General features: G+C 44.3%; 1 protein-coding gene across 1 annotated transcript in view; it reads right to left on the bottom strand.

Annotated features, from left to right (window-relative positions):
- LOC129705892 (astacin-like metalloendopeptidase) overlaps positions 1-27313 on the bottom strand; it is a 99990-nt gene that overhangs the window by 37446 nt on the left and 35231 nt on the right. The window contains exons 8-9 of the mRNA XM_055649786.1: positions 16495-16673; positions 5837-5918 (exon numbers count right to left, since the gene is read on the bottom strand). Of these exons, the coding sequence (XP_055505761.1) occupies positions 5837-5918; positions 16495-16673 (261 nt within the window). The remainder of the gene's footprint in view (positions 1-5836; positions 5919-16494; positions 16674-27313) is intronic.

Raw genomic sequence — 27313 nt, 5'->3', positions numbered from 1 at the left:
AGAATGGCAAAAACTTGAGCTGGGATTTGAAATCTTTGCTAATGATCCAGAAATTAAACAAAACATCACAGTGAACGTTATTGCTAAAAATCCTATTATTCTCTTGAAGGACTTTCACATTTCAACATTATTGTTACGACATATCCATGAATTGATGGGTCATGGAGGAAGAAGTTTCATGCTGTCAAAAATTTGGACTTTTGTGTTTTGGATTATATACTGGGTATCATGCCTGATGTTAAGGGTTTGGTGCGCACGATACGACATCAGACTAAGAATAATGTCTTAATAAGACCAATAACCAAGTTATGCTTGCTTCTAGAATGCGAAGGTGAAGATGGAAGAATCGCTAAAGAAGTCTGAATGCGGATATATAATGCATGCTATTTTTTTTGTTTTTGATATATGTTAGGCTTTTATAGTTACTTTTTAAATGTCTATTATTAATTGCCTTGTTATATGCTATTAGGGGTCGGCATGTAGTAGCCATGTAGCTTAACTCAGTATGTGAAAACTATAACCAGTTAGCTTTAAATTTTATTTTCCAATAATTATGTGGGTGGGATTTATTATGTTGTTGGAAGCGTGTTTGAGGCTGGAAATCTCGCGCAGACGCACTAGTAGTTTTTAGTTTAGTTGGATGAAGCATCGGGGAGGCCACAGCTTTTGATCATGCACGAATTGGAACATGCACGGGTTCCACCATGCTCAAGTTTGACTACGAGTAAGATCAAGATGTACTTAAACAAGAAGTTTGGATGAATATCTTACTGTTTTTACTACGACTATAAAGAGACTATTAAGTAAGAGACTGTATTTTGAAGATTTATCTTTCGACGGCATTGAATGTCTCGTGGAGAGCTCGTGGATGCGTATCGATTATTATCTCCTTACCCCTGTCTTCAATCATAGTGGCTAGAGGAAAGTTTCCTTGAACAATATAATAATCTGCCACTACAGACGGGCTACCTACAACAGGCAGCTTAAAGTGTTGGCGTTATTTCACCAATCCTTCAAATCCATTGGCAGAGTAATGAACTGACAGCAGTGCTCTGGTAAGGAAATCATCACCAGAACTGTGGTTCAAAAATTATACTTGGGCTCCACTGGGCAGTTCCCATGCCTAACACCAGACTCCTACAATAGGAACTCTGTTCCAAGCTCTGTCACAAAAACAGTTTACTGGATGACAATAGAAAATAGACAATAGGTGCAGGAGTAGGCCATTAGGCCCTTCGAGCCAGCACCGCCATTCAATGTGATCATGGCTGATCATCCCCAATCAGTACCCCGTTCCTGCCTTCTCCCCATATCCCCTGACTCCTCGAATTTTAAGAGCCCTATCTGGCTCTCTCTTGAAAGCATCCAGAGAACTTGCCTCCACCGCCCTCTGAGGCAGAGAATTCCACAGACTCGCCACTCTTGTATTCTTGTATTCTTGTATTCAAATTTTATTGTCGTTGCCTCACTTTGAGACAACGAAATGAATTTCCCGTACAGCAGTATCGTTAAAAAAAATCACAAGAAAAATAATAAAAATAAATAATAAATAAATAATAAAACATATTAAAAAAATAAAATTGAAATTGAATTAAAAATTTAACAAAAGCACAAACACAAAGTCCACAACAAAATAGACAATGGCACCCAGGTGAGGACGGCACCATAGTCCAGCCAGCCTCCCCTCCGTGTTCATCCGTAGTCGGGGCCTTCCTTCGCAGTCGCCGCCCCGGGTGGCCTGATGTTCAGGCCCTCACGCCGGGCTGGTGACGCCGATGGCCGACGGTGAGCATCCTCCTCCTCAGCGGCCCGGACCTTCTGATCAGCCGCCTCCCGCTGCTCATCCCCAATCTGCGGCCCGGGACCTTACCCCTGAGTCCACAGGCCGAGCTGGGCAGAGTCGCAGGACCCCGCGTTGTTAGTCAGCGCCGCCCGCGTTGGGAGCTCTGCAAACCGCAGCTCCTTGATGTTGGTGCAGCACGTCCAGCACTCCCGGCTCCAGACGGCGACCCCCGGTAAGGCATCGCCAGCCCCGCGATTTTAAGCTGCCCCGCCGCTGCTGGAGCTCGGTCGATCCCGGCTTGAAAGGCCGCGCCATCCAGTAGAGGCCGCTGTGGGGGGGGGGGGAGGACGCGACCAGTCGCGTCCTCACCAGAAGCGGCTGAAGTATCCCCCGCACCGTGCCCTCTTCCCCCACATAAAAACACAAAAAAAACACAAAAAAATACACTTTTAACATAACAAAATAAACAAAAAAACAAAAAGATACCGGGCTGTAGGTGGAGGCTGCTGGCACCAGCAGCCTCTGTGAGAAAAAAGTGTTTCATCGTCTCCGTTCTAAATGGCTTACTCCTTATTCTCAGATGCCTTAGTCCTTCCTCAGATTTGGAGACCAAAACCGCACACAATATTCCACGTGTGGTCTCACTAGGGCCCTGTACAACTGCAGAAGGACCTCTTTGCTCCTATACTCCTCCTCTTGTTATGAAAGTCAACATGCCATTAGCTTTCTTCACTGCCTACTGTACCTGCATGCTTACCTTCAGTGACTGATGAACTAGGACACCCAGATCTCATAGAAACATAGAAAATAGGAGCAGAGTAGGCCATTCGGCCCTTCGAGCCTGCACCGCCATTCGATATGTTCATGGCTGATCATCCAACTCAGTATCCCATCCCTGCCTTCGCTCCACACCCCCTAATCCCTTTAGCCACAAGGGCCACATCTAACTCCCTCTTAAATATAGCCAATGAACTGGCCTCAACTAGCTTCTGTGGCAGAGAATTCCACAGATCTCGTTGTACTTCCCGTTTTCTTAACATGATACCATTCAGATAATAATCTGCATTCCTGTTTTTGCCGCTAAAGTGGATAACTTTACATTTATCCACATTAAACTGCATCTGCCATGCATCTGCCCACTCACACACCTTGTCCAATTCACCCTGCATCCTCATATCATCCTCCTCACAGTTCACACTGCCACCCAGCTTTGTGTCATCTGCAAATTTGCTAATGTTATCCCCAATCACCTCATCTAAATCATCAATGTATATTGTAAATAGCTGCGGTTCCAACACTGAGCCTTGCGATACCCCACTAGTCACTGCCTGCCATTCTGAAAGGGACCCGTTAATCCCTACTCTTTGTTTCCTGTCTGCCAACCAATATTTTATCCATGTCAGTACCCTACCCCCAATAGCATGCGCTCTAATTTTGCCCACTAATCTTCTATGTGGGACCTGATCTAAGGTTTTCTGAAAGTCCAGGTATACTACATCCACTGGCTCTCCTTTGTCCATTTTCCTAGTTACATACTCAAAAAATTCCAGAAGATTAGTCAAGCATGATTTCCCCTTCGTAAATCCATGCTGACTTGGACTGATCCTGTCATTGCTATGCAAATGTGCCGCTATTTCATCTTTTATAGTTGACTCCAGCATCTTCACCTCTACGGATGTCAGGCTAACTGGTCTATAATTCCGTTTTCTCTCTCCTTTCTTAAAAAGTGGGATAACATTAGCTACCCTCCAATCCACAGGAACTGATCTTGAATCTTTAGAACATTGGTAAACAATCACCAATGCGTCCACGATATCTTGAGCCATTAAGATTAAGTTGTTAAGTATACTGGGATGCAGATCATCAGGCCCTGGGTATTTCGGATGAATGATTTTAGTCTTTGAAAAATGCTGTATCCCCACTGAATTCCTGTCATGTGTCCATGCATCAATTCATAAAAGCATATGCAGTGGAAACAGCATTATCGCCTTATACACCACACACCTGCCCACCCCCTCCATTACTATTTCCCCCATCTGTGGTAGAGGCCACTGGTCCCACATTGATATCAGACATTCAGAACGGGAGTGGAGACAAGCTATCTTAGAACCTGAGAGACTGTCCAAGAAGAAAGGTGCTATTTCCACCTGCAGGACAATTTTGGAACCTTGGCATTTTCCTGAAAATGACACCAACTATCTTGAAACAACATCAAGAACACTCGGAGAGTAATAATGCTAAACCACTTCAAGAAATGCAATTTACTGATACCATGAGTATGAAACTCTCTGGCCAGTGTACTTGCAGAATAGGAACTCAAACATTTGATAGGTCCGAAAAACTATGATGTACATGTGAAATTCCCTTATACTGGAGCAATGGCACTCCTTGATTTACAGTGGCTCTGAAAGAAATTGGGGATTATTTTGAAATTCAGAACTCCTGCGGTTCTATAAACTGTCAATGGTATCCAAACAAAAGGTGCAACAATCTGAATAGCAGTTACACATCCCACAAATTGAATCTCCTCAATCATGTATCCCGAAAGCTATGCCGGCACAATACAATATTATGCCCTATCATGGTGCCTGTCTTAACTAACTATTGAAATCTTCTACCCTGGATGTTATGCAATTACTTTATTTTACTTTAAACATGATCTGATTTATCTGTGAATAAGAAATGACACCTAGCAAATGTCAGGTAAGTTAGAAACTAAATAGAAGTTGAAGCAATTTATGTAAAGTTATAAAAATCAGAGAAAATAAATGAAAGATTGGTTTTTATGTAAAGAGCCGGAATACAAAGAGATGGATGGAATACAAAGAGATATTCTTTGGAACATTTTGACAACTGACATCTTGATGGTCCAAGGGCCAGTGAGAGTCAGTAATCCGATAGAAACCGGGTCAACAGACAATGGAAGCAAGCATTAGTGCAGCAGAGTTTGGATCAGTTCAAGTGGATAATAGGAACAAAGTAGGAAATGAATCACTAAACTGCATTAGACAAATGTATAACAGAAACATGGAAACTGATGAGCAGCTGAAATGCTGTGGCAGTGGAGAAGGTGTAAGTGTAATTGAGATTAAAATGATTAATATTAGTGATACAAACAAATATGAGAACATATGAATAAGCAGCAGCCAACAACTCCTCAAACTTGTTCATTCAATGCAATTATTGCCAATTTGTAACACCATCTCTGGTTTCCCACCTATCGTACTAAACTTTCACCCCTTGGTAATTAAGAACCTATATCTGTTTGTAAAAATATTCTGAGACTCTGTTTCTACTGACTTTTGGTAAAGTTTGGACTGGAGACTTCAATGTAATCAAACTCTTGTAATTCCTGATTGCAAACTAGGTTCAATTGTCTTAAAAGTCACACAGACCTGCTTGGCATCACGAACAGTGAAATCTAACCTTGAAATGGAGCAGAACAGAATCAGGATGATATATGGAGATGTTTGGGTCATGGCTGGTTGAAACCTAGATTGTACAATGAAGAAACAAGCTCAAGCTCACATTTTGCCTGCATGGGAATATGTCGACAACTAACAAGGAAAAAGGAGGGAGATCAGCTAGGAATCTTTAATCGTGTACTGTCTGTGGCAATAAATTTCAGGATGAAATTACAATTAAAGGAAACTACCTGTAATATGATTTCAAATATTAAACATTTGTGAATGGCTACAGCTTGTTCTCCACAGGAATTTGAGGCTGGAATCTGAATATGACCCAGAGAATACCAAATTAATAATCTGAATATGACCCAGAGAATACCAAATTAAATATTGCAGAGGACCAAATAATTGGTCCTCTGCAATATTTACCAGTTGTGTGATTTCCATGCATAAAATTGATGACACACGAATGGAAATACTTTCATTTGTATGCATACATTTGTTTCGCTGTATACACAGATGCATTCAGAGTGTGTGCCTTAGATGCTGCTGCAAGCAAGATTTTCATTGTATCTGTATCTCCCATACTTGTGCATCTGACAATAAACTCAACTTGACTTGACATGACAGTTGGTTTCAGACTCACCTGCCATAGTGCATAATTGAGGTATAATCATATTTTGTCCCAAGATTATTGGTCCGCAGTTTATCAAAATTAAATGCTTGATCTGTAAAAAAAACAGAATTAATTAAAATGAATTTGTTTTACATTAGTTCATAAATATTAATGTTAAGCACTGATAATAGTTGAAATATAGCCTTTAAAAAAGCAGATATATGGATCAGTGAACTTCACTGCAGTTTATCGATTCATTCCTGATGTAATGGCAAATTTTCAACTTTTCCAGTGTCCTCTTTTCCAGTTGCCATTAATACACAGGTACAGTAGGAATGATCTTACGCAGACCCAATAGAACAGATCTTCCAGTCTTTATTTCCAGTTTAGTTGATAGTTTATTGAGGTAGTTGTACAAATAAAGAGATACCAGGTTTTCTTAATTCTGCATGCAAGTTGTAGCTGGTTGCTCTGTCCCTGGTCTGGTGAGAACTGTATGCACTCCCTCCCTGTGCCTGCCCTTTCCTGTCCCCTCTGACCTTACATATACACCACATATACACCTGTGTATCTAATGACCGTCCCCAAGTGTCCAAAATAATACTGCAAGATATATCTCAGCAAAATAATATGACATGCCAACAATAAACACAAATGGTCCTGCACACCGGCCCCTAATTGTCCAACGTATCTAACAAAACAATTACCAATAAATAAAAAAAGGAGCTATATACATTACACCACCCTCTTTTCCTTTACACCCTTGACCACCATTGTCATTCTTGGATTAGAGGCAAGTATTCTTGTGTCCACCGTTTCCAAACGAGATCTGCCATATATAGCATCTGTCTCCATCTGCTTTTAATGTACGTCTTCCTTTACGAGTCCAGGTGGTAGTATTGGCTTGGCTTTCAACAGAAGAAGATGGTTTGGTGGGAGTGCTTCCAGGTCCATTGGATCATCAGAACTCTTGGTAATGGGTCGAGCATTTAAAATTGCTTCACCTTCACAAATTAAAATTTGCAATCCTTCATCGTCCAGAACTTGCTGGTTAAGAACAGAGCGCAGCACATTTTGAACCATGCGGATCAATTGTTCCCAAACACCGCCATGATGGGATCCTGCTGGGGGGTTAAAGTACCACCTTATCCCTCATTGAAGCATAGCACTCTGGATCGTGTCCTAATTCAAGCCATTGAATGCTTCTCTCAACTCACTTTCCACTCTGATTACATTTGTGCCATTGTCTGATCTTAAAGATGAAACTTGACCTCGTCGACAGATGAATCTTCGTAATGCATGGATGCAGGAGTCTGTGTCAAGTGTGGATGCAACTTCAAGTAGTACTGCCCTGCCTGCCATGCAGGTGAAGATTACGCCATACCTTTTAACAAAACTTTGTCCTCTTGATCTCTATAGGACCGAAGTAGTCTACTCCTACATCTGTAAAGGGAAGTTGATCTGGTAGAATCCTATCTAAGGGCAAGTCTGACACTTTTTGTTCTTCCCCGCTGTCGTTTACACACAACAGTCTGGTATGAAACAGAATCATAGCCACTTTCGCTGGTGTCTGAAAAGTGGTGCAGCTGTGCATTTATGATTTGACCAAAGCTTGTGGGCCTCATGCACCAGACCACTTTAACTTCCACCATCTTGTTGAGATTTGCTAACCATCCTGTCCATTGCTGAGAGAAGGTTTGGGGTACGCTTTCATCCCGTCCGAGTCTTTTCTTACATAGCTCCTGCATAATCAGCTTCGTTGGCAGAATAAATGGTGCTAGAAATCTTAAAGGGTCGTATATAAAGCCAACCACGGACAAAATGCCCCGCCTTTTTCTTTCGTTTTGTTCCTTGTCATGTTTTAGTTAATTTTGTTTTATTAAGTTGTATATGTGTGTGGGTGGGGTGGGAGAAACATGCTTTGGTCTCTTCCTTCGGGGGATGCGACTTTTTCTTCGGTCGTATTCCCCATCCCCGTCTCCGTCTGCGCCGCCGAGGCCTAATGGTGGCATCGGAGCTGTAGCAGCGGCGGAGACCCGACTCGGCCCTGGAGCTGTGGCGGAGGTGGCGGAGACCCGACTCGGCCCCGAAGCTGTAGTGGCGGCAGCAGCAGCAGTGGCAGCAGAGACCCGACTCGGCCCTGGAGCTGTGGCGGCGACAGCAGCAGCAGCAGCGGCGGAGACCCGACTCAGCCCTGGAGCTGTGGCGGCGGCAGCGGAGGCAGCGGAGACCCGACTCGGCCCCGAAGCTGTAGCGGCGGCAGCAGCAGCGGAGACCCGACTCGGTCCTGGAGCTGTGGCGGCAGCAGCAGCGGTAGCGGAGACCCGACTCGGCCCGGAGACCCGACTCGGCCCTGAAGCTGTAGCGGCGGCAGTAGGCAGTGGAGACCCGACTCGGCCCCGAAGCTGTGGCGGAGGTAGCGGCAGCGGAGACCCAACTCGGTCCTGGAGCTGTGGCGGAGGCAGCGACCACCCACGGAGTTTGAGCCGTCGCCTCGGCGCAGAGGGAGAACAAAGAGGGAAGAGACAGAGACTTTAAGATTTTGCCTTCCACCACAGTGAGGAGGTGTTTGGTGAACTCACTGTGGTGGATGTTAAATTTGTGTTGATTGTGTGTTTTTGTCATTTTTTAAATTATATGTATGACTGCAGGGAAACAAAATTTCGTTCAGACCGAAAGGTCTGGATGACAATAAACGAATCTAATCTAATCTAATCAAATCTTGTGTATTGTCGTTTTTGCGCCGCAATTCTGAACTTGAACACATCCGTTTTAACGCACCAGTGCAATCCCAGTGCTCTTTCCATTGGCAGATTGTCTTTATTCAAGTCCAACTCCCTGGTCTCCTTAGTTCTGTTTTCTTGTGGAATTGATGCCAATACAGCATGGCTGTTGCTGATCCACTTTGACAGCATGAATCCTCCCATTTGACAGAGGGCAGTCAGGTCTCTTACCATTTGAACTGCTTCCTGTTCCGTGTACTTGCCTGAATCTGGTGAGAATTCCAATGAGTGAGTTGGTAAGGTCTGGAGTCTGCAGCAGTTGGCAGTTAAACGATGTTGCTTTGAAGACTACACCACAGTCAAAGACCACCTTTAAGGTTCCTTTCTTTGAGTGATACATCCCACAATGAGGGATGTACCAGAGTTCTCCATCACTTTGATTCAGCTGGTTCACTGGGACCATTTCAGCCTAACCGTTTTCAATCATTTTTGTGAGGCAAGATATTCATCATGAAATTTCTCATTCTTGCCAAACTTGCATTTCGGGCTCTGGATGAGCTGATCTGCAATGCAATATTTGGCATGCCGGCGTTTTCTTGTTTGAACGGTAAGTCTAGACAATAGTGTCCATCTGTCATCGTTGCTGAGCGATTCACAATATCCAAGAATTTTACATCCTCTCTGGACATTTCCTGTCTCCTTGCTGGTTCTTTCACTGAAGTCGTGATTGCATTGTTTGACCAGTAGCTCCTCTTGGTTTACAATGGATATTCGATTGACAGCAGCAGCAGGGCAGCCATTTTCATCCCTGCTGTCATTGTCTCCTCTCAGGGAGGACCCACCGCAGTAAGGTCCTCACAGTGTATGGTCCATCCCCTTGGCCGTTGACCCAGCTACCAAGGTTCCAATACCTTTGAAGCATTTGTCTCAATGCCAGTCTATTTCAGAAATCTTGATATCCTTCAAGTAAGGCCATTATATCAGGTCTTCCTGTCTGGGAATGTTTAGCTTGGAAACAGGCATGGTCTTACAGGTGAACACATTAGATAGTTGAATACAATCGTCTTTGTCCAGACTAGATATTTCCAAAGTCTGAGATATGATGACTGACACAGGCTTCACTTGGTTCATGGTACACAAGAGAATATTAGTCCTTTGTCCAGTAATGTTCAGTCTTCCATAAAGCTTTCTGTGCAAGAGATAGATGAACTTCCATGATCCTAAAATGCATATGTTTGCAACACTGTGTCCCCTTTGTGGCTCTTTACCTGTACTGGTACAATGGAGAAGATACAGGTTTCATCACCGGCTCCAATATGCCCCCACAGACGAGGTGAGAAAACAGCATTACTGACAATTGGTTTCTCATTCTGTTCTGTATGTTCTGGTTTCTTCTGTTTGTCCTTTTGTTCAATGTGAAGTATTTCAGGGTGATTTTCGTTGCACACATCACAAGTCTAATGAGTCCTATTTTCAAACATTCAAAACAGACTCCCTTCTCCTTTAAGAAGTCTATCCTTACTCTGTGCCCCTTCTTCCTGATGTGTGCACACTGCCCCAATGTGTGACCACTTTTATTACAGAACAAACAAGAACCTTGATAATTGGTGGTAGATGCATTTATTTTCATTCCATTTGTTGTCAGATCTTCTTGCACTGGTCCTTCTACATGTATTACAGTTGTTGCAAAACTGCTTCCTCTTGATCTTGACCTTTCTTTTGCTTTAGCAAAGGTAGAGCTTTTGACAGTTGCAATTGGCCTAGCATCCTGGATGTTTCCAAAAAGTGGATCTGACAGTATCTTCACTTGTCTATCTATGAAGTCTACCAGGTCAGAATATCTAGCTCGATGTCTATGCTGCGCCTATAGCTGACATGCCCTATTCCTCCACTTGAGCTTGTAAGGCAGTTTTAGAAGGATGATCTTCATATTGGAAGCAACATTCATTTCTTCCATATTGGTGAGATGTTCCATTGCACTGCAACAACCTCTAAGGAACCGTGAGAACGCTTGCAATGCTTTCACATCCTCTGCTCTAATCACTGACCAGACAAATGCCTTGACCATATATGCAGTGGCAATCTTGTGTTCATTACCAAAATGTTCTTAAAGCAGATCTTTTGCTCTTTTATAGCCCTGGGCTGGAGGCAAATGTTGGCAGCTGTGGACTGTGTCTTTTGGATGCCCTCTTGTGTATTGCTCTAGAAAATGCAAGCAGTCACTGTAATCATTAGTCCTTCTTTCCACTCCTCTCTCAAATGCCCTGATGAAAACTTCAAACTGCAAAGGATCACCATCATAAACAGAAATGTTACTTGGTGGTAAAGTAGAAGAGAGACTTTGTTGAGCCAGAAGAGCCGTGATGTCATTTTGCCTCTGAATTAGGTCACAGATATCACCTTGGTTTCCATCATCCAGTATAGGGGGGGGAGTAGTGCTAACATGCCCCTGCACACTCTTTTGCATATGTCTGTACATTTTGCCTTTGAAGAGAGTATTGAGTTAGATGGGTCATAGCATGATGGTCCATGAGTTGGTTGTTTTGGTCTAACAACCTGCTGCTTGGAGAAAGATTCAATTCCCATCAACACATTCTGCCTTTGTTTATTTGATCAGGTACGTGGATTTGATTTAGTTGCTGTTTCTTTTTGAGCAGTTTTTTCTCAAATAAGAGCTCATTCCATCAGATACTCTGGAGCTGCTTCTTGCTCCCATGGCCTCAAATACATTGATCTTTGCTTTGGTTGCTGCCAACTCAATCTCTAGTTCCAGCTGTTCTTTCTTTCTTTTCAATTGTTCTTATTGTGCCTCAAGCTCATGCCTTTCCTTCAGAGCAGCAACCTGTTCCATGAGAGCAGCCTTTTCTGCCTTATCTTTAATGCAAGCAGAGGACATTGAAAATGTACGCAATGAAGAACTAGATTTGTGGCTTGATCTAGGTTATGAGGCATTTGAAAGACTGTCATCAGGTGCAATGTCATCTGAGTTTACAACACCCTGTTGTATGGCAATTTCATCAATAGAATGTGTAGCTTGCTTTCCAACAAACTACACCTTTACATTCTTTCCATCCATCCATCCTTTCCATCCATCCATCCATCCATCCATCCATCTACTACGCTAAAACGGTACAGAATAGCGCTAAACTTTTTCCACAACCTTAGTCACAATTGTCCTGTGGTTGTTTGTGTCAAGTGTCATTCTGATTGATGTCATATTTCAAGTTGTTGACATTTTTAGATTTACAAAACCCCAATTTGAGAAACATTTCTTCCCTGTGCTTACAGCTACGAAGTCACAATGGGATTGTAGCTCTGCTCACAACATTGTTGCTATCCAAGTGCACAGTCCTGCTAGATCTAGCAAGTGCAAATGCATTTTTTCTTAAAGTCAGTACACTGATTTCTTAAAGTCAGTACATGATAGGGGAGAGATGAGGGAGGGAGTGACTGAGGGTAGGGAAAATGAGAGGGAGGGAGAGGTGAGGGAGGGTGTAGAGGAGGGGAGGAGAGGGGAGAGAAGAGGGAGGGTGAAGAGGAGGGGGAGGGAGTGTATGCCTGCACAGCTGGGGGCTATGGGTGAATAGTGGAATATTGCGTTGGGGGAACGGGTTGCATGGGCGGAACGGGTGAATGTTGGAATATTGCATTGGGGAACGGGGCCCGATGGGTCCCACGGTCCAGTACATCAATTCATATTATATCATATCATATACTTATTAAAAGTCTCATCTTGTATGTGTGTATATGTGGGTGTCTTTACATCTTTGCAAAAACATTACCCGGTAATGATAACATTTTTACATATTCTTTTTTTTTTGTATAATATTTTTATTAGAAGCATATCCATATCGTAATCAAAACACATTTTGTTTATCAATTACATATTGTTAATAGCTGGGATCTCAGCTATCAAAATAGCTGGGGTTCTCGTTTATCAATTACATATTAACTCAGCTTCTATTTGTTGATTTTTTTAGAGATAGAAAGAAAGAAAAAAAAGATTTTAAAAATAGAATAAATTACCAATAATACAGCTTTGGAGATAGGTCCGTAGATTATAAAACGTAACGATTCATCTAATCCTGGATGCAAGTTTCAGTCAGGCCTCCATGCAGGACCAATTTACCCTTTCAGAAAATCAATAAATGGGGACCATATTCTAGCAAATAATTCTGCTTTGTCAATTAAGACAAGTCTAATATTTTCCAAATGTAAGGTCTCTGACATCTCCATAATCCACATATTTATTGTGGGGGTTGTTGGGTTTTTCCAAAATTTTAATATAAATTTTTTCTCAATTATTATACTATAATCAAGGACATTTCTTTGGCTTGTTGTAATTTTTAGGCTTTCTTCTGATATTCCTAATATTATTAGTTTTGGGTTGGGATCCAATTGGATATTAACAACTTCAGAAATAATATTTAAAATATCTGTCCAGAAATGTTTAATTTTTATACAATTTACAAAGGTATGAGTTATATTAGTCTCTGAATATTGACATTTGTCACAGATAGGGGAGATATTTGGAAACATTCTATTTAATTTTGTTTTAATGTAGTCTATGTAGTACTTTAAATTGTATGAAAGAATGTCTGGCATTTAACGAGCATTGATGTATATGTTGTAGATTTTCGTCCCAAATATCTTTCATTATAGGTTGATCTAATTCATTTTCCCATGCTTGTCTATATAGTTCCGTCGACGGGACCTCATTTTCTAAAAGAATATTATAAATGTGAGATATTAATTTATCGGTATTAGGATGTTTATTCAAACATTCATCAAGAGTCTCTGGCTCTCTAGTTCTATAGTCTTGTGTGTGTGATTTAACATAATCTCTAATTTGTAAATATCTAAAAAAATATTTGAATGTAGTCCATAATTCTGTTGTAACTCCTGAAATGAAAGAAAAGTACCTATAAAGATGTCCCACCTTTTTAAATTCCACAATTTTTCCATTGTATAAAAAGCTTTATCCAACACAGAGGGTTTAAATGAAGGATTATTTACAATGGGGAGAAAGAATGATAAATTATCCAATTTTAAGGTCTATTTTAATTGTTTCCAAATTTGTATACCACTATATATTTTAGGATTTTCACTACAGGGAATCGAGCCAATTTCAAAAGGCAAACAATCTTCCTTTTCCATGTTTAACCAGTCTGGTTGCTGATCCATATCTTCCAACCAGAAGTTCATATTTTTAAAATTAACTGCCCAAAAGTAAAATAAAAAATTTGGTAAAACTAATCCTCCGTTCATCTTGGATTTACATAATTTTTTTTTAAATTCTATGGTTCTTATAATCCCAAATAAAACTTGTGACAATAGAAACAACTTAAAAAAAATAATTTTTTGGGAGATATATCGGGATTGATTGAAAGAGGTACAGTAATTGCGGAAGAAAAATCATTTTTATGGCATTAATTCTACCGAGCATTGAGGTGGGAAGTGTTTTCCAATACTGAATATTCTTATGCAGTTTATTAAATAAAGGTGAAAATTTTAATTTAAATAAAGAAGTATATTTCTTAGTCACATAAATTCCTAGATATTTAAATTTTCCGATGACTATTTTAAAAGGAGATTGTTGCAATGTATGTGGGTTGAGTTCCGTTATTGGCATAATTTCACTTTTGTTCCAATTAATTCTATATCCCGAAAATGAGCCAAATTGAGTTATAAGGTTTAACAAGTTTGGAATGCTAGTTTCTAGATTTGTAATGTATATTAATACATCATCTGCATATAAAGAAATTTTATTAACTGTATCTTTAGTATTATACCCATATATTTCTGGGTGGACTCTAACACTTTCTGCCAGTGGTTCAATAGCAAGGGCGAATAATAACCCCCTCCCTCTAACGGGGGAGGGGGTTATTAATAACCTAATAACCCCATTCCACTCTACACTCTCCCCCTCCTTCTCTACCCCTCCCCCTCTGCCTCCTCTCCTCCTCTCTCTCCCCCCATCCTCTCCCTGCCCCCCTCCCTCTCTGCCTCCCCCCCCCCCAGGTAATTCTCACTCCCCCCCCCCCCCCGGGTTATTCACACTTCCCCCCTACCCGGGTTATTCACACGCTCCCCCCCACCCGGGATATTCACACTCCTCCCCCTGGGTTATTCATACCCCCGACACAGCCGAAAAATACGCTGCCGATGGAACAAAGGACGAGCCCGGAGATGAAGTCGGGGCCTGGACTGGAGACTGTGGCGGCTGAACTGATGGCTGCATTCCATAGCCAGGACTGGGATGAGTACGAGAACCAGGACGAGTTCCAGGCCCTAGCGCTGCTCTACGACCTAGGTAGGTGCTGCCTCTACACCCTCCCACTCTCTACCCCCTCCCCCCCCCCCAGGTTATTCGGACCTTTCCCCCACCCGCCTCCCGCACCTTTCCCCCACCCTCCTCCCCTGCCGCCGCAGCCGGCCGGAATTGAGCTGGGGTGCCGCTGCTTCTCCGCACAGCCAGCGCCCAGAATTGTGAACCCCAGCTCAAAAAGGCAACTAACACCCCCGACCTCTCCCCCTCTCCCCGGATTATTCACACATCCTGCACTCCCCTGCTGTCATGACACCCCGGCTGGCGTTTTACGCGGCCATCGAGAGGAAGGGGTTTGGTGGGGCCTCGTGCGACGTCCTGTGCGGTTCGGTACGTCTGGTTCGGGGGGGGGGGGGGGGTCATGTGGCGGCACCTGATAGCAACCTAAGGTCACGACTACTGTCAGCTCTAGAGGGTGGCATCTTAGTGGGGGGAGGCACGAGTCGTGGGGTCAGTACCCAAGTTGTTATTTATGGCCGGGCAACGCCCGTGTCAGGTGAGGAGTAGGGAGCTGTATTACAGAAGAGTAAACAGGTCTAGTGCGCACAACTTGTGTCCTACTAGTGTTTGGCTGGACTCCTGCCAGTCCCCGGCACAGCATCCCACAGGTGCGCGAAGATTTTGAGCATCCCAAAATCCTGGGGCCCCGCACGCTACCACGCATCACTGCATACGCCACCATGCCTCACCACGCGCATGCATGCCATGCGCACGTCATGCGCGTGTCACGCGCGCATCACGACGCACCAACCAATTTTGAGGGTGTCGAGCAAATGACGCCCAAGTGGAACAGGGCCTAAACCAACCTTTCTGCATTTTTGTCCAACTCATTTAAATATATCACAAACAACAGTGGTCCCAGCACAGATCCCTGCTGACTCCTGGCTGTTTAAAAGCATAAATTATTTTCTAATTTGGGAGAAAATTCAGAAATCGGAGATGCTAAGTGGAGGATTCCCAAAGCATTAATTTGCAAATTGAATCTGTAGTAAGAAAGTCAAGCGCATTGCCAGCATTTATTTCAAGAGGGCTATAATACAAAAACAGGGATGTAATGTTGAGGTATTTTGAGTAATTTTGGCCATCATATCTGAGGAACGATGTGCTGGTTCTGGAGAACGTCCAGAGGAGGTTTACGAGAATGATCCCAGGAATGAGTGGGTTAACATATGATGAGCTTTTGACAACTGGGCTTCTATTCGCTGGAATTTAGAAGGATGGGGGGGGGGGACATCTTTGAAACTCACCGAATAGTGAAGTGCCTGGTTGGAGTGGATGTAGAGAGGATGTTTCCACTAGTGGGAGAGTCTGGGAGCAGAGGTTATAGCCTCAGAATTAAAGGAAGTTTCTTTAGGAAGGAGGTGGAATTTCTTTAAGTCAGATGGTGGCGAATCTGTGTAATTCATTACCACAGAAAGCTCTGGAGGCCAAGTCAATTGATATTTTAAGGTAGAGATAGATTCTTGATTGGTATGGGTGTCAGGGGTTATGGGGAGAAGACAGGAGAATGGTGCTAGAAGGGAGATCAGCCATGATTGAATGGCGGAGTAGACTTGATGGGCCGCGTGGCCTAATTCTGCTCCTAACACATTAACTTAGATATACCAGTATCCAAAAGGGATGTTTAATTTTCTTACTTTTCATAACATTTTGCCATAAGATCCTGATATAGGAGTCACGGTCACTCCTGCAGTGTTCATGCTGAAAACCGATTGAATGCAGAAATTCATGTTCTATTATACCAAAGTACAAGCAAGATCGCTGGTTGAGTGATAGTATCTGTTGTTGTCCCGTAAATCCAACAATTGCATAGCATCTGGGAATGCAAACAATATAATTATTAATGGATTATTGTTCTCTACAAATTGGTACAATACTAACATTTGAAAAAAAAACACACATTAACACAGTTCCAATAGGTTTTTAGGTAAGTAAAATATATATTGTTGAACTGATCCACATAATCCAGGAGGTTTCCTGAATCAGCATCCTGAAAAATAGTGACAGGCTCCGGTCGTTTCCGTGTCATGACTCATGTGATATCAAGGCCATGCATACCCAGCATGGAGTTGGAACAGAGAGAAAGATACTTTGGAAGGACCAGATTTTATTACTTGTTGCATTTTAGGTGAAAATCTTCAGTAAATAATCTAAAACTGCCTGCGTGGATTTTGCTACAAAGTAGGAGTAAACTTTCATCCAGACCTCCAAATATCAATTTAATTCAGTATTATATTGTACACAATTGGTTTCTTCTAGCTCTCTGGGCAGTCCACCATAACTCTAAACTTTCTGTGCACTTAGAGACAACCCCGCTGGTTCCAGAGTTATATAATATCTAGCATGATTTTGGTATAGTGGGGATTAACTTCCAAAGGAAACCATTCATGAACCTTATCTACCAAAGCAAAGAACATGAGTAAAGATAACCTACTACAATTTTACAGGACCACACCAGAATTACTATGTACTGGTGTGGTTTCCAGATTTAAGGAAGGACTAGCCCAAGTGCAGACCCGTTGGGTCTGCTCCCCCAACGCAGCCATTCCCTACCCGTAGCCCCCACGGGAGACATGGTCCTCCAACTCAAGCCATTCCCGAACATAAGATTCCAGCACTCAGCAGTGCTGCTGTTTTTAAATGCGTCTTTGAGGCGAGAGGCGGGTACCAGCAGCCGTTATGGTCGCTGGACAGCAGGAGGCGACAAAATGAGTGAGTGGGGGGGGGGGAGAAAGATTTTATTAAAAATGTGTACATAAACACGACAAAATTTAATGAGGAGTGGATACTTGGAATGAAAAGTGAAATCGCTACCGAAATGGAACAAATCTCGGCGTTTCTGGGTCTGGTGTTGGCATAGCAACGAATCAAAGGCTGGCACCCACAAGTCAGGCAGAAACACACACACAGCCAGCCACCCAGCCACTAGACCAAGTGCAGACCCGTTGGGTCTGTTTCCATAACGGCGTTTGCGGGGGGGGGCTGCGGCATCACACTCACATTTACCACCCCCCAAACACACAGGTGGGGGAAGGGGAGGTGAGAAGAGGGGAAGGAGGGGAGAGGAGGAGGAGGAAACGGGACAGATTTGGGAGGGAAAGGAGAGCGGGGTAGGAGGTGAGAGGGGGATGGGGAGGATGGAGGGAAGTGGTGAGGTGAGAGAGGGGAAGGAGTGGGGAGAGAGGAGGGCGAAGGAGGGTGAGAAGAAGAACAGCGTACTGGTGGAAGAGGGACAGAGTGTTAGGGGAAGGGAGGCAGGGGAGAGAGGGAAGGGGGTGTGGTAGTGAGGGAAGGGGGTGGGGGAGAGAGGGAAGGGGGGGGGGGGGGGGATGAGGAGAGGGAGGAGGAGGGGGGAGAGGAGTGGGGAGGGATAGAGGGGAGGGGTAGAGGGAGTGGTGGAAGAGGGACGGGGGGAGTGGTGGAAGAGGAACAGAGGGGTAGGGGAAGGGGTGGGTGGGGGAGAGAGGGGAAGAGAAGGGAAGAGAGAGGGGTGGAGGAGGAAGAGGGGTGAGGTAAGGGGAGAGAAGTGGAAGAGTGGGGAGGGAGGGGTAGGGGTAGTGGTGAAAGAGAGACAGAGCGGTATGGGGAAGGGGGGGGGGGGGGAGAGGGAGGAGAGAGGGGGGGGGGGTGGGGTAGAGAAGGAAGGGGGGTGGGGGAAGAGAGGGATGGGTGGGAGAGGGAGAGGCGTGAGGAGAGGGAAACATAGAAATTAAGTGCAGGAGTGGGCCATTCGGCCCTATAAGCCTGCACCACCATTCAATATGATCATGGCTGATCATCCAACTCAGTATCCTGTACCTGCCTTCTCTCCATACCCCATGGTCCCTTTAGCCACAAGGGCCACATCTAACTCCCTCTTAAGTTACGATTGGACATATGTGAACATTGGGCATTGTGACATCACACAATGGAACGTTCACCATTGGCTGGGCCTCCTGCAAAGGCAAATGTAAATGAATCCATTCCGATTGGACATATGTGACCATCACACAATGGAACGTTCACCAGGGGCTGGGGCTGGGACTGGGGCTGCTTCTATGGGTGAGAAGCCAGTTTATTTTTGAAATATTGGGGGGGGGGGGGGGGTGGGAGAAGGATTTGATTAAAAACATGTACTTAAACACGACGAAATGTAATGAGGAGCGGATACTTAGAAAGAAAAGTGAAATCTCTACCGAAATGAAAAAGATGTCGGCGATTCTGCGTCTGGTTTCGGAGTTGCAGTGAATCAAAGGAAGAAAGGAGGCCGGCAGCCGTACAGGTAAATGGATCCATTCCGATTGGACATCTGCGAGCATCGGGCATTGCGATTGGACATCTGCGAGCATTGGGCATTGTGGCATCACACGATGGAAATGAATCAAAAGGTAGAAAGGCAGCCGGACGGACCACAGGCGACAGGCACAGACTTTTATATAATAGATAGATAGATAGATAGATAGAAGATAGATAGATAGAAAGGGGTATTTAAGAAGGAGCTGCAGATGCTGGAGAATCGAAGGTTACACAAAAAAGCTGGAGAAACTCAGCGGGTGCAGCAGCATTTATGGAGCGAAGGAAGTAGGCAACGTTTCGGGCCAAAATCCTTCTTCAGAAATATAGATAGAAAGGGGTAAGTGGAGTAAATGGCACTGAGGTAAGAACCTTGATCTTATTGAATGGTAGAGCTGACACAATAGACTGAGTGGTCTATTCCTGCATCTATGTTCTCCAGTGTAAAGATAAATACAGGTACTAACTATACTGGGATTTCACTTCGGAGTCACGTGAGTGACTATGTGAAAACCCCGTACAGCCGCACGTGCGTCATTACGTCAGACGCATTGGTGCAGGCGACCGGTTGGAGCAGCAGAAGCTCCTCCAGCGGGTAAGTTTAAACTTCAGGTAAGTTTGTATTTCTTACCCGTTTTGTTTCCTTGCAGGAACCTCTTGTTCCAGAGGCTTCCTGCTGGATGATTTGCGAGGACCGACGAGGGAACCAGCTATGGGCTGTGGGGAAACCCCAGTTCTCGCCGCGGAAGCGGATAGCTGTGGAATGTCGGGTTTCGCGAGGTCGGCCACTGACGGGGTGGTCAGTGACTTTCAGGCGCTCCGGGTGCCAGTAGCAAAGATCCTGCTATAGGATCTTTGGCCAGTAGGGTTTCCCTTCGAAAGGCAGGTACACGCTGGGGTTCCCTGGAGGGAACCTTTAGTAGACCAGGTGCTGGGAGGGTTTCCCTCCAATATAAATATAGATGCTGGGGTTCCCGTGGAGGGAACAGCCAGCAGACCGAGTGTCGGGAGGGTTTTCCCCCAATATGACTATAGATGCTGGGGTTCCCGGGGAGGGGACAGCCAGCAGACCGGGTGTCGGGAGGGGTTTTCCCCGATATACATATAGATGCTGGGGTTCCCTGGTCGGGGAAATCCAGTAGTAATGCGGCTCTCAGACCGCAGGGGTCCCCAGGATAGGGGTTAAACGGACCGCAACGGTCAGCCCTGGTGCCGGTAGGGGTTTTTCCCTCTGGTAACACATATGGACGCTGGGATTCCCGGGGAGGGGAACTCCAGCAGCAATGCGGTGCCCAGACCACAGAGGTCCCTAAGATATGGGGTAAACCGACCAAAATGGTCAGCCCTGGTGCCGGCAGGGTTCCCTTCCAGTAATGAGAAAATTTGGAGGTTGGCCAGGATGGAGCCCCTAATGGAGAGGAGGCTCCATCTAGATACACTCCAACAGCTTGTGTCAGTGCGGGACTATGGGAGAGTCCGCGCCAGCAGCGCTTTGGACAGGGCTGCTTCTAGGGGATGCCGAGTCTATTGGCAATGTTGGGCATATGGGAGAGCCCGCACTAGCTGCACCTTGTAACAGGGCTGCTTAATAGGGATGCCGAATCTATGACAGTGCTGGCCTATGGAAGAGGCTGTGCCAGCAGGGCCTTGTAATAGGGCTGCTTAATGTATGGCAGCAGTACCTGTAGAAGGGCTGCATAATGTCTCCCTCATGGAGGAGGTGAGCTTACCAGGACAGTTTTGTTCTGACCCTGAAGTTGGAGATATTGCAGAACAGCATACCCCAAGGGATGGAAGCCGCCGGGTCAGTATGTAATCTGACGCCGAGTCTATGGCAGCGCTGGCCTATTGCTCTAGGCCGCGCCAGCAGCGCCTTGTAACAGGGCTGCTTAATGTCTCCCTCATGGAGGAGGAGAGCATGCTGGGTCAGTGTAAATCTGACGCCAAGGCTGAGGGTATAGCCGTGGAGCATACCCCAAGGGATGAAGGGCACGTGTCAGAGGTACCATTCCTGGCAGCAAGGTTGCCATCCCAACACAATGCAGTGAAACACCGCTATCAGGGGATGTTAGAGCCACTCGTCGAATCTTCTATTCAGCTCAGCTATTCATTCCACAGGCAAAACCTGGAGGACGAAGCATAAGCTGTTGGACCAATTAGGCCAACGACGAGGAAGGCTTCATAATTTTGGTGACAACGCACCCCTCAGCTTCATCGGCAGTAAGCGGTTCACTGAAGCTGGTAGTAGCATGAAAGCTGACCAGAGTTACTCTACAACTAAGTGACCACGAACAAGTTGGTAAGATTTACACTTGGTTGTACGATGCACAAATGATTAAGACATTGTCATCTACTCAGAGGCATTTAACCAGGTAAAACTGGACATTACTAGTATTCCAAGCAGGTTGGAATTGGGCCAGAATTGTGTTGAGCCAGGTTCAGTATTTTAGCCAGGTTTGCCTTCGAGACAGGCTCGGAGATATGGGCAGAATTGTCTTTCAAGGCAGGGTCAGAATTATGGCAAGAGTTGTCTTGAGACATGTGAGAATTATCGGTAACCGGGCCATAGTTGCCGTTCAGGGCACACACGAAATGATGGCAGGTGTGGCCTGTTCATTATGAAAGAAGGGTGATTAAACTGATTTCATAGGGTTTTCCAAGTACAGTGATCATCAGAGATATTTGGAGGCATTGCTATGATGAGGCAATTTAACAGTATGATGACAATAAATCATTCAAAGGACTACTTAGAGTTCAAATGTATTGTATTGTTATGTATTGTCTGGATAATATTTTGACGCTGTATTTGGCTAAAATCCACTGTTTCAGTCTCAAGCTACTTGAGAAATTGTTCTCCAGTTAAATTAAGTTGTTATCAAATGGATAGTTAGCCTGTGACTCCACCCTTGGCAACAGATTGGAATCTATAGAAACCGGGAACAGCCTTGTTGTTATAACGCACCTTTCTATTCATTACACTAATTGGCAATGTAATAGATGTGATGCAGCTGTGCAAGTGGGAGAACTGACAGCATGCTTAATGGCAAACTATAAAGGGCCATGAAGGTCATTGATAACACACCTTTGCTATTACCAGCTGAAGCTACTAAAGTCACTATGATAGACAAACGGTGTTCAGCATTGCTCCAGTAGTTGATCAATAAATATGTCATTATATTGCAAAATGATGTTAATGGCCTAAGGTGGGAAAATGCAAATGTCATCTCTAGTTGGAGGTGGAGGAGATTGGCATGTTATTAACTCTTCAGTTATTGGTATCAACTATCTATAGACCCTACGTGCATTTTATGGGTTAAAGAGTGATTGAGCGAATATGCATAGCTGCATGCTTAACTTCATGTTGATACACTGATGGTGGCATATGATAATCACGGGGGTGCAATCAAGTAAACGAATCCTGTAATAGGTACATAATCTCATTTGACACTGGAGTATCATCAAGTACAGATCAATGACAACACAGGATGGGTGTTGGACCACACCGTATTTATGAAATTCTGATTCAATGCAACACCGAAAATAGATATGTTGTTTTCATGCTAATTCACAGGTTGCAAAAATATGTGGCATAACAGTGGCGAAAGATACATTAGGTGTCCTTGAGACTCTTGAAAGGCACCCATAAATAAATTTATTTTTATTATTCTCGCGACAAGCAGGAGGAATGGTCTTTTATGTCTTCCTCCATTTTGCTTTATGAGTCGGGTCTAGAAATAAAGTCATGAAGAGCCCGCTTTAGGTTCCAGCTGTGGGATTGGTCAATGCAGTTTGATTCCTGATTTGTCGGGAATAATAACAATGCAACCTTATATGGTTATTTTAAACGTAACTTGCTGGTTCAGCCTGTGGCTCAGGAAATCAGCCGTTGCATGATAAAATCAATTTATGTTCTAGATTCTCAATAGACTGCCTACGGCTTGGATTGTCACACCTATTCTTGTATGTATTCACAGTGCTGGAATAGTACCAAAAAGCAGTACTTTGCTTCTTCAGAAGATGGGAAGCGTTTGTTTAATGCTCATGTTACATTTAAAATGGTACAGATTCTGAGCTATTGGAGTTCATTTTAAATGGTCTTTGACAATATTGAGTTATTGGGTCATTAACTGTGCCAAGGTGCTTTCCATCAGATTTACTGCAGCAAACGAGATCCACTTTGTTGGGTTCACCCCGGATATCGAATTAGTAAAGGATATCTTTAACACAAGTTTTCCCAGGACAAGTACAATGCAGTATGAGAGGTTGACATTGTATTAACACTATTTCACCAGGGAGTTCCAGCTGCATTCTTAGCTTTGGCCGGATCTCATTAGGTAGTTATCCTCCTGGCGCTGGTTTAGCGCAACAGGTCACTCGCTACATAATTGTGACAGGAGAGGATGATTACATCTGCAAATATATGTATAGTATTTTATGTTATAATTTATTTAAGCAGAGCGGTACGGGGTCAGGTCTCAAAATAGGTCAAGGCATACCCAGGAACCTTTCGTTATGTGAGGGCACACATATACAACAATACATCAAGGTCACCAAGAGCCTTCGAGACTCTGAGCTAGCTATGATTGTTAGTTACAAAAAACGTTATAAGAACGTATCTGTTCAGATCTTGCCAGGTGTTAAAACGGAGTTGAGTTATGCAGGAGTAGATACTGATCTGGATCTCGCTTCACCAGGGCTGCTATAACAGCAGCAGCAAGGATTAATTACGTTCCGCTGGACCACATCCTAACGGTTGTAGCGTGGTCAAATGAACACATTTTCAAACATTTTATAATAACCTGTTGTCAGACCAGGGGTATTTATCAACTTTATTTTACGTTCTGATATAGGTTCCATCCGGATGAGAGATGTGACTAGTGTTATTACTTTATTTAACAGCATCAGCATGTTTAAATCTATGTCATGACTGTATGCATTATGAATGTTTTCCCTCATTTGTCAATGGGGCAGTTGTGGTTGTGTAGACTTGTTTCGCACTGCATGAAATCATAGAGCTTTGAAATCTTCACGTAGTCACTGACGTGACTCCGAAGTAAAATAGTAAGATTAAACGAGAACTTACCAGTTTGAAGTTTGATCTTTATTTTATGAGGAGTTGTGATGAGGGACAACGTGCCCTCCGCTCCCAACCCTCATAAAGGTCATCTGGTAGTTCTAGTCTTCTTTCATCTTACTATTATACTTCAGTCACTATTATCTGTGATTTCACACCGCTGCTTTGAAGATTGACACACGTGCGGCTGTACGGGGTTCTTCACGTAGTCCCTCATCGTAAGTTCTCGTTCAATCTTACTATTTTCTGTAATTCCTTGAATGCCTGCCATTCTTTCCTAAACAAATGGCATCAAAATTGCCATTGTGTAAAAGACCAAATGCTGATTAACTTCCCTTAAAGATATATATGACAGTAGTGGGTCTTGATCTCAAAGATGGTACATGCAGATCATGAAACCACAATCTGCAGTCTAACGTAATTTAATTCAGGTTGTCATAAGTTCATTAGGGATAACAGAATCGGGCCATTCGGCCCATCAAGTCTACTCCGCCATTCAATCGTGGCTGGTCTATCTCTCCCTCCTAACTCCATTCTCCTCCCCATAACCTCTGACACCTGTACTAATCAAGAATCTATCTATCTTGCCTTAAAAATGAGGGAGGCTCTCAACATTTACTTTCCTTTCCTAATTTCCATACTTATGTGTCCAAATAAAATTACATTTTTCATGCATCTGTCCAGATCACCTGTTATTTGATCTGCCTGTTCCTTGCTGAATGGGGGCATTGGTCATTGAGCATTAGCAAATAAATTGATTATTTTGTTTTATTTCCCCAAGAATGATCTGAACCAAGTTTAAGGGCACGATCCATGACACACAGTGGCTTGCAAAAGTTTTCATACCCCTTGAACTTTTCCACATTTTGTCACGTTACAACCACAAATGTAAATGGATTTTATTGGGATTTTATGTGATAGACCAACACAAAGTGGTGCATAATTGTGAAGTGGAAGGAAAATTATACATGGTTTTCAAATTTTTTTACAAATAAAAAACTGAAAAGTGTGGCGTGCAAAAGTATTCAGCCCCCCTGAGTCAATACTTTGTAGAACCACCTTTCGCTGCAATTACAGCTGCAAGTCTTTTGGGGTATGTCTCTACCAGCTTTGCACATCTAGAGACTGAAATGTTTGCCCATTCTTCTTTGCAAAATAGCTCAAGTTCAGTCAGATTGGATGGAGAGCATCTGTGAGCAGCAATTTTCAGGTCTTGCCAGAGATTCTCAATTGGATTTAGGTCTGGCCTTTGACTGGGCCATTCTAACACATGAATATGCTTTGATCTAAACCATTCCATTGTAGCTCTGGCAGTATAATTAGGGCCGTTGTCCTGCTGGAAGGTGAACCTCCGCCCCAGTCTCAAGTCTTTTGCAGACTCTAACAGGTTTTCTTCCAAGATTGCCCTGTATTTGGCTTCATCCATGTTCCCATCAACTATGACCAGATTCCCTGTTCCTGCTGAAGAAAAGCATCCCCACAGCATGATGCTGCCGCCACCATGTTTCACAGTGGGGATGGTGTGTTTAGGGTGATGTGCAGTGTTAGTTTTCCGCCACACATAGCGTTTTGCATTTAGGCCAAAAACTTCAAATTTGGTCTCATCTGACCAGAGCACCTTCCTCCACATGTTTGCTGTGTCCCCCACATGGCTTGTGGCAAACTGCAAACGGGACTTCATATGGCTTTTTTTCAACAATAGCTTTCTTCTTGCCACTCTTCCATAAAGACCCGATTTGTGGAGTGCACGACTACAATACAATACAATTCATTTGTCGTTTGGATCCCGTTAAGGTCCAAACGAAATGTCGTTTCTGCAGTCATACATACAAAACGAAAAAGACCCAAGACACAATTTACACAAACACCCTTCACAGCGCATCTTCTCCTCGCTGTGAAGGAAGGCAAAAAAAACATATCTCTCCCCTGCCCTCCCCTCTCCCCCCCCATATCAGAGTCAAAGACAGAGTCAAAGCCCCCAGCGGGCGATGTTAAATGTCCCGCAGCCATTAAAGCCATGCCGGGTGATGCAAAGCCAAGCATCGGGTCTTGGTGTTGGAGCCCCGGCGGGCTCTTGGTGTTGGAGCCCCGGCGGGCGCTCACAAAGTCCCGCGGCAATTCCAAGCCGCGCGGGGCAGGGATGTAAGGCCCCGCTCCAGGTAATCTTCAACCCCGCAACTCGGGCGGGAGCAGTCGCCGTTGCGGAAGCCCCGAAAAGCGGTCTCCAACCAGGGACCCGTGGACTCCCGGTATTTCTGTCCACAGACCTGAGGTAGGAGCTTCCGAATCTCCGGGGGTCGGGCCACAGCATCGCTCCACCACAGCTCCACCCGCTCTGGACTCGGCCAGCTCCGTGAAGGTGAGTCGTCCGCAGCTCCGCGACTGGAGCCCCAGGTCGTTCCTGCTTGAGGCCGCTCCACGTAGCAACCCCAACGACAACGGAGACCCGACAAAGAAAAGGTCGGGTCTCCCGTGCAGGGGAAAGAATTTAGAGTTTTCCCCCACCCCCCGCCCCCCACACACATACCCCGACAAAAAATAATTAAAAATTACATTTGAACGAAACAGAAAATAATTTAAAAAACAGACGGACTGCAGAGGCCGCTGCTGGTGACGAGAGTCGCGCCGCCCACTAATCGTTGTCCTGTGGACAGATTCTCCCACCTGAGCTGTGGATCCCTGCAGCTCCTCCAGAGTTACCATGGGCCTCTTGGCTGCTTCTCTGATCAATGCTCTCCTTGCCCGGCCTGTCAGTTTAGGTGGACGGCCATGTCTTGGTAGGTTTGCAGATGTGCCATACTCTTTCCATTTTCGGATGATGGATTGAACAGTGCTCCGTGAGATGTTCAAAGCTTGGGATATTGTTTTATAACCTAACTCTGCTTTAAACTTCTCCACAACTTTATCCCTGACCTGCCTTGTGTGTTCCTTGGGCTTCATGATGCTGTTTGTTCACTAATGTTCTCTAACAAACCTCTGAGGCCTTCACAGAACAGCTGTATTTATACTGAGATTAGATTACACACAAGTGGACTCTATTTACTAATTAGGTGACTTCTGAAGGCAATTGATTGCACTGGATTTTATTTAGGGGTATCAGAGTAAAGGGG

Source organism: Leucoraja erinacea, chromosome 18 (genome assembly GCF_028641065.1).
Source record: "Leucoraja erinacea ecotype New England chromosome 18, Leri_hhj_1, whole genome shotgun sequence".
NCBI lineage: Eukaryota > Metazoa > Chordata > Chondrichthyes > Rajiformes > Rajidae > Leucoraja > Leucoraja erinaceus.
This window is presented reverse-complemented; position numbering and strand designations above follow the sequence as displayed.